This window comes from Trichechus manatus, unplaced genomic scaffold (assembly GCF_000243295.1).
Source record: "Trichechus manatus latirostris isolate Lorelei unplaced genomic scaffold, TriManLat1.0 scaffold00082, whole genome shotgun sequence".
Classification (NCBI taxonomy): Eukaryota; Metazoa; Chordata; class Mammalia; order Sirenia; family Trichechidae; genus Trichechus; species Trichechus manatus.
Window position 1 is genome coordinate 3,016,714 of NW_004444018.1, and position 7,915 is coordinate 3,024,628.

Consider the following 7,915-nt stretch of genomic DNA (forward strand, 5'->3'; position numbering starts at 1 on the left):
CCTTATCTTCCTAGATTTGAGCCAGTCTATTATTACTTGGTATCACTTGACTTCCTCTCCATTAGAAGGTTCTATAACTTCTGTTGTTCTGATGCTGTTGTCATTTACAGATTAACCTCTCTGGTTCCCTTTTGTAATTCTTTTGGTTTTGCATAGTCCTTAAGAGTTCATTTCCTCGGTTGGTATCTGCTTAGTACAATCCTGTGTCCTGTATTCAGCCTGTGGTCTGGTATTGTTTGTTCTCAGTTCAAAGATCTTCCTTTAATAAGTCTTGTAAGTTTGGTTTGGTTTTTACATAGTCCCTTAATTTCTGTTTATCTGGAAATGACCTAATTTCACCATCATATTTGAACGAGAGTGTTGCAGGATATATTATTCTTGGCTGGCAGTTTTTTTCTTTCAAGGTTTTATATGTCATCCCATTGCCTTCTTGCCTGCATAGTTTCTGCCGAAAAATCCGAGCTTAATCTTACTGTTTCTCCTCTGTATGTGACTTTGTATTTTTCTTGAGCTGCTCTCAGGATTCTTTGTTTGTCTTTGATTTTAGCGAGTGTGATGATGATATGCCTTGGTGATTTTCTTTTGGGGTCCTATATGGGGTTCGTTGAGCTTCTTGGATGGTCAGCTTTTCATCTTTCATGATATTGCGGAAGTGTCATGGACTGAATTGTGTCCCCCAAAAATTATCTGTCAACTTGGCTGGGTCATGATCCCCAGTATTGGCGATTATGTAATCTGATGTGATTTCCGTATGTGTTGTAAACTCTATCACTATGATGAGGTTATATGTGGTCTCCTTATGTGTTGTAAATTCTGTCACTGTGATGAGGTTATACTGATGAGGTTTACAAAATTGGATAGTGTCTTAATCCAATCTCTTTTGAGATATAAAAGAGAGAATCGAGCAGAGACACATGGGAACCTCACACCAGCAAGAAAGTAGTGCTGGAAGCAAAGCATGTCCTTTGGACCTGAGGTTCCTGTGCTGAGATGCTCCCAGACCAAGGGAAAACTGATGCATCACCAGGACCTTTTCCCAGAGCCTACAGAGAGAGAAAGCCTTCTCCTGGAGCTGACGCCCTGAATTTGGACTTGTAGCCTACTGGACTGTGAGAGAATAAATTTCTCTTTGTTAAAACCATCCACTCGTGGTATTTCTGTTAGAGCAGCACTAGATGACCAAGATAGAAAGTTTTCTGTCAGCAATTCTTCAGTGATCCTCTCTGTGTCTTCTGTTTTATCCCCCTGTTCTGGAACTCCAGTCACTCACAGGTTTTTGCTTTTGATTGTATCCCACATAATTATCAGGGTTTCTTCATTTTTCTTCATTCTTTTTTCTGATTTTTCCTCAAACAGAGTTGTATCCAAATGTTTGTCTTCAGTTTCGCTGATCTGTCTTCCATCATTTCAAACCAGCTCCTCAGCCCTTCTATGACACTGTCCATTTCTGAAATCTTGTTGTTTATCTTTTGGATTTCTAATTGTTGTTTTTGTATGTTTTCGAGTTGTGAATTTATTTTGGCATTTTGTTCCTGTATTATTTTCTTGAATTCTTCCATTTTTTGTCTGTATTTTCCATGAATTTGTCCATTTTTTCCTCATTTTTGTCTGTTTTTTGCTTCAGCTCTTGGATAATTTTGAATATTAGAGATTTGAATTCCCTATCACTTAGGTCTAGTGCCTTTTCTTCTACTGGAAGGTCATCTGGTGTTTTATTTTGGACGCCTTCTGGAACCATCCTGTCCTATTTTTGTAAACGTTTTGATATTATCTGCTGTCTTTGGGGCATTCAGTGGTTATTTTCCTTGTTTATTGATTGTAGATTTGTTTGTTTTGTCCTGCTTTTTTGTTTTATTTGGTTATGTCTGAGTAGGCGGGCTGTGCGTTCTATGTTGTTTGCTCATCTGTGGGCATGATACTTTTCACTTCCTTCCACAGTGGGCAGGGTCAGTCACTCAGGTATGGTACAGCAAGGCAGGTCCAGCTGAAGGGGAGTTACTGTGATAGGTTTTTTGTGGCATGTACCAGGTTTGACAGTGCAGACCAGGAATCAGTGCAGGGCAGGTTCCAGTAGGCCGTGCCTGTGCTGCTTGGGAGTGTGATGTTCACTGCACGGTGCAGGTAGGCAGGAAGGAGGGGGTAGATTGTGATATGTGGAGCTAAGATGGGTATGAGAAAGATGAGAGAGGAGAGAGGAACAGGAGCCAAAACCATACACACAAACAAAAAAAGAGTGCTAAGCGAGCTTGCTGTTGAAGAGATGAGAGACTGAGAAATGGGAAAAACAAAAAGAAAAAAATGAATAAATCAAGAAACTGGAAATAGAGAAAGACAAAAAGGGAATAAGAGAGAGAAGAAAACTAAACAAAGAAATGAAAAAAACAAACAGAAAACAAGAAAAAAGAAATGCCCCCAGGGATGTCCCTGTGCGTCTGTGCAGAGTAAGGGACTAGCTTTCAAGCCGTGTGGTACTTCCCGGCTAGAAGGGGCTCCCAAGCTGAGAAAAGAAAAAGAAACAAACAAATCAAAACAGAACAAATCAGAACAAACAAACAAACAAAAAAAACCCTGGGGGTCCCACCAGCATGGCACCTCGGGCTGGGAAGCAGTTTCACAGTCGAGCAGTGTTTCGCAGCCTTTCAGCAAGAAGCAAAGATGGTGCACGGAGCCAGGTATTTGAGAGAAAGGAGGGGGAGATGGTGATAGATAAGGAAGAAATCTAAAGAAGCGGAAAAAAGCAACACCAGCAGCCAACAAATGGCACTCAGGGAGGTGGCCAGTGCAGGCAGGTAGAATCCAAGTGGCAGTGGGGGAAGCTCGTGCTTCCCGGCCAATAGACTGTGGCTGCAGGCAGCAGAGGAGGCTAAGTAGGGATGAAGAAGGGTGGGGGGTGGGAAGGCCTATATCGTGGGTTACCGTTTGTTCTGTCTCCTGCTGGAAGCTCCATGAAGCTGCTTTCTCATACCTACTGTTCGCTGATCTCCAATAGGAGTCTAAGATGGCAGATCCGTGCTGCGGTAGCTGATAGGGGACCTCTGCATGTATCTCTCCTCATGCTCTGTTCTCGGTCAGTTTCTTATTCCATTCAGTGCTTGGCTGAGTCCTTTTTTCTCTTCATTTGATGCTTAGGGTTTCGGGATTGACGTGTGACTCTGTTTGACTTAGTTTTTCTAATCTTTGCTGCAGAGGGACGGCATGGTGCTTCTGACTGTAGCACCATGTTGCCCAGAAGTCAGAATCCAACTGATTTTTGTATGTTTATCTTGTATTCTGCTACTCTGCTGCATCTTTCTATTAGTTCCAGTAGTTTTCTTGTGGAGTCTTTTGGGTTGTTTATGTATAGTATCATATCATCCGAAGTAGGGTAGGTTTTACTTCTTCCCTACCATTGTGCACGCCCTCTATTCTTTTTCTTGCCTTGATGCTCTAGCTAGGACTTCCAGCACAATGTTAAATAGGAGTGGTGATAAAGGGCATCCACGTCTTGTTCCTGTTCTCAAGGGGAATGTTTTCAGCCTCTCTCCAATAAGAATGATGTTGACTGTTGGTTTTGTATAGATGCCCTTATTATGTTGAGGAATTTCCCTTCTATACCTATTTTATTGAGAGTTTTTATCAGGAATACTTGTTGGACTTTGTTGAATACCTTTTCTGTATCGATTGAGATACTCATGTGATTCTTTTGTTTTATTTCTGTGGTGGACTATGTTGATTGATTTTCTGATGTTGAACCATCCTTGCGTACCTGGTGTGAATCCCACTTGGTCATAGTGGATTATTTTTTTGATATAATGCTGAATTCTATTGGCTAGAATTTTGTTGAGAATTTTTGCATCTACATTCATGAGAGATACTGGTCTGTAATTTTCTTTTTTTGTGGTGTCTTTGCCTGGTTTTGATGTAAGGGTTATGCTGGCTTCATAGAATGCATTCAGAAGTATCCCTTCCTTTTTGTGTTTTGAAATAGTTTAAGTAGTACTGGTGCAAGTTTTTCTCTGAATGTTTGGTAGAATTCTCCAGTGAAGCCTTCTGACACAGGGCTTTTTTGTTGTTGTTGTTGAGAGTTTTTTTTTTTTTTTTTAATTACCTTGTCAATCTCTTCTATTGTTATAGGTCTGTTCAGATTTTCTACTTCAGTTTGTGTTAGCTTATGTAAGTAGTGTGTTTCTAGAAATTTGTCCATTTCCTTTAGGTTCTCAAATTTGTTTGAGTGTAGTTTTTCACAGTACTCTGTTATGATCCTTTTTATTTTGGTTGGCTCTGTTGTAATGTCCACCATTTTGTTTCTTATCGGGGTTATTTGCGTCCTCTCCTATTTTTCTTTTGTCATTTTGGCAAATGCTTTGTCAATTTTGTTGATCCTTTCAAACAACCAACTTTTGGTTTTGTTGATTCTTTCTATTGTTTTTCTATCTCTATTTCATTTATTTCTGCTCTGATCTTTATTATTTCTTTTCTTCTGGTGGCTGTGGGCTTCTTTTGCTGTACTGTTTCTATTTGTTTGAGTTCTATAGCTAATGTTTTGATTTTGTCCCTTTTTTGATGTGTGCATCTGTTGCTATAAATTGACCTCTGAGCACTGCCTTTGCTGTGTCCCAAAGGTTTTGGTATGATGTGTTTTCATTCCCATTTGATTATAGGAATTTTTCGATTCCATCTTTGATTTCTTCTATTACCCAGAGGTTTTTAAGCAGTGTTATTCAGTTTCCATATATTTGATTTTTTTTCCTTGCTCTTCCTGTTATTAATTTCTGCTTTTATGACTTTGTGATCAGAGAAGATGCTTTGTATTATCTCAGTGTTTTGGATTTTGTTGAGGGTTGCTTTATGGCCTAAAGTGTGGTCTATTCTGGAGAACATTGTATGTGCAATGGAAAAGAATGTGTGCTTTGCTGCTGTTGGGTGGAGTGTTCTGTATATGTCTATGAGATCAAGTTGGCTGATTGTGGCCTTTAGATCTTCTGTATCTTTGTTGAGGTTCTTTCTAGATGTTCTGTCCTTTACCAAGAGTGGTGTGTTGAAATCTCCTACAATTTTTCTGGAGCTGTCAATTTCTCTTTTCAGTGCTGTTAGAGTTTATTTTATGTATTTTGGAGGCTCCATCTCTTGATAGGGGAGCTCTGCACACTGACAGAGTAGGGTGGAATTATTTGGGGCCATCTTGAGGACCAGCTGTCACACTTGTCCCACTTACAGATTGTCATTCCATTTACCTAAGGTGGGGCTTCAGGATCTGTATATTTCACAACCATCCCAGGGGCTGCACCCTGAAGGACACTTCTCTGGGGAACTTTCATCAGATAATGGAGAGTAAGACTTTTATTTTGGCAATGTTGTCTCTAGCAGTTAACCGTAAAAGAAATCCAGGAAGGGCCAAGAGGAAAATGTTACTTTTCCCCCTGGATTTTAACCATACGTTGTTATCTCCATTATCATGGATAATTAAAGAATGGTTGTAGAGTCATCATTGTTTTTGTTAAGGTCAACAAGCACTAGTTGGGGATGAAGCCATGGTCCACAGTGTTAAGGAGCTAGCAGGTGGGAAAGAAGAGGCTCCCGTTAGTGCCTTCTGGAGAGAACTGGCACTTCCTGCACTCAGCTGAGAGCACAGGCCCAGCATTCCCTTCCTGGGCCACTCATTGAGCAGGCTGTGGCTTGGCAGTTAGCTCATGGTCCCCCGGGAAAAGCTTGCAGAGCTGAGGCTGCAGGTGGATGTGCAAAATCCCCACCTGGACTCTCAGAGAGCCTTCCTGACCTCAGAGGATGGATTTTTAGGAAGGGGAGGCAGCTGGGAGGCCGCTTTCAGATGCAGGAATAGTTGGTGTTGGGGTGAGGGTGAAGTAGGGCCAGATATCCAGTGAGAAGGGCCCTCTAGATGGCTTGGGTGGGGGTTCTCTTGCTTTTCCCTGGAACCTCAGGGTATGTCCCGAAACCCCCTACACACACACACACACACACACACACCCATTGTTCTTTATCACTCTCCCCTACTGACCTTCTTCAGAGTAATGTATAGTCATACATTTATTTATTTGTTCATTTACTTACTTTTGGGTTCCCCACTGGATTGTGAACCCCACCAGGGTCAGGGCCACATTCATTTTATCTTCCAGTGAGAGTGCAAGGCACGAGGCTAGCATTGAGTAAATGAAACAGGTTTATCATAACAGAGTATGAACATTTGTCTACATGTTCTTTCCTCCAGCAAATACTGACTGAGCATCTGCTCTGCCTAGATGCCAAGGATACAGCAATGAAAAAAATAGATACAGTCCCTCACCTCCTGAGCACCCAAGGAGATGGGAGGCAGACAGTAAACAAAACGAATAAGTAAATTGTACCATAAATGTGATTCATGCTATGGAAAAAAATAGAGCAGGAAAGAGAGGAGGCTGTGCTGCCAGTGTCAGCTTGAAATAAGATTGTCAAGGAAAGCCTGAGTGAGAAGGAGAGACTTGAAGGAGCCAAGAAAGCAATATGTTAATAAGCATGTGTGGACATATTAGTGGAGGTGGACTTGTAGACTCATGCTGAGCTTTGCTTGTGGTCAATTATAAAGCATCCAGAAACCACAAGAGAGGGTAGCGTATGTGTATATGTGTGCACAGGAGTGTGTGCTTATGCATGTGTGTGGTGTGTGTTTCATGTGTGTGTGCATGTGTGTGTGTGTCTGCATGTCTCTGTGTCGTGTGTGCATGTGTGTGTACACGTGTATGCATGTGTGTACATGTATGGATACGTTTCTCAGTGTGTGCATGTGCATATATGCTTACACAGTATGTGCATGTATGCACATGCATGTGATATGTGTGCATGTGTGTGTATGTGTGCAGCCTACTGCTCAGAACATAGGTCCTGGAACTAGTCTTCCTGGTTTGAGTCTGAGCTCTGCCACTTCTCTAGCTGTGTGACCTAAGGGAAATTTCTCAGCCTCTTTGTGCCTCTACTTCCTTATCTGTAAAATGGGGTACAATGAACTCATGGTTGTTGTGGGGATTAAATAAGTCCAAACCTGTAAAGCATTTACAACAAGGTGTGGATTGCACAAGGCAAGCACTCAGCATCACTATTCATATTCCTAAAGAGGCATTTGGGGTTTAGTTTTGATACTTCAATAATCCTCTCTCTCTCTCTCTTTTCAGGGAAGTGAAAAAGAGAACTGATGAGGATGACAGCAAATCCATTACCAACTTGACTGGGACCAACTCCAAAAAGTCAACACAGATGAAGAATTGTTGTAATGGTTAAACCCAGAACACCCTTGGCCTCTGAAGCCTTCCTTTTCAGCAGGCTGAATTGGTGTGACTCATTTGGTTTTTACATACAGTGGTGTATCCTTCAACCACTGTCACATGGAGGGTTACAGCGTGGGAAATTCAGGACCTCCCTCATGTCTCAATGAGCTATTGGGCCCTCAGGTTAGATGTTGTCCTGTCCTTAGTCTAAAAAGATAAAGCATAAATGTTTTTAAAGTGGTAAAGAAAAAATCACATGCTTGGATAAGTTACAGAGGAAACTTGCTGACATACATAATTAGATTCATATGGTAGCTGGCTTTGTTAGGTAACCCACGACAATATTTTCTTAAAATATTTGATGCTAGTTAAAGGGGATCTCATACTACCTTGGCTGTTAAGTAGCCTTGTGGTCTTGGACAGGTCACCAGCCCACATTAGATCTGTTTCCTCCTCGGCATCTCCCACATCCCATAGGGCTTCACCAACAGGAAGGCACGATGGCCCACAGTTAACAAGGACTCCGGTTATTGGTGATTTTTCAGTATGGGTGTATTGATTTTTCTCACTTCTGAAATAAGCAGAATTTAGTTCAAAAAATGGTAATATTCTAGGCTCCAGTGGAAATAGAAAAATCTATTTTTTTATATATAAAGAAAGCATTTTGAGACAAAAAATAG

The 7,915-nt window shown here is 41.3% G+C and overlaps 1 protein-coding gene across 1 annotated transcript in view; it reads left to right on the forward strand.

Moving 5' to 3' along the window:
• Positions 1–7,248, forward strand: part of RASEF (RAS and EF-hand domain containing) — a 110,110-nt gene extending 102,862 nt beyond the window's left edge. The window contains exon 17 of the mRNA XM_004381293.1: positions 7,143–7,248. Coding sequence (XP_004381350.1) covers positions 7,143–7,248 — 106 coding nt within the window. The remainder of the gene's footprint in view (positions 1–7,142) is intronic.
• Positions 7,249–7,915: the final 667 nt, after the last annotated feature.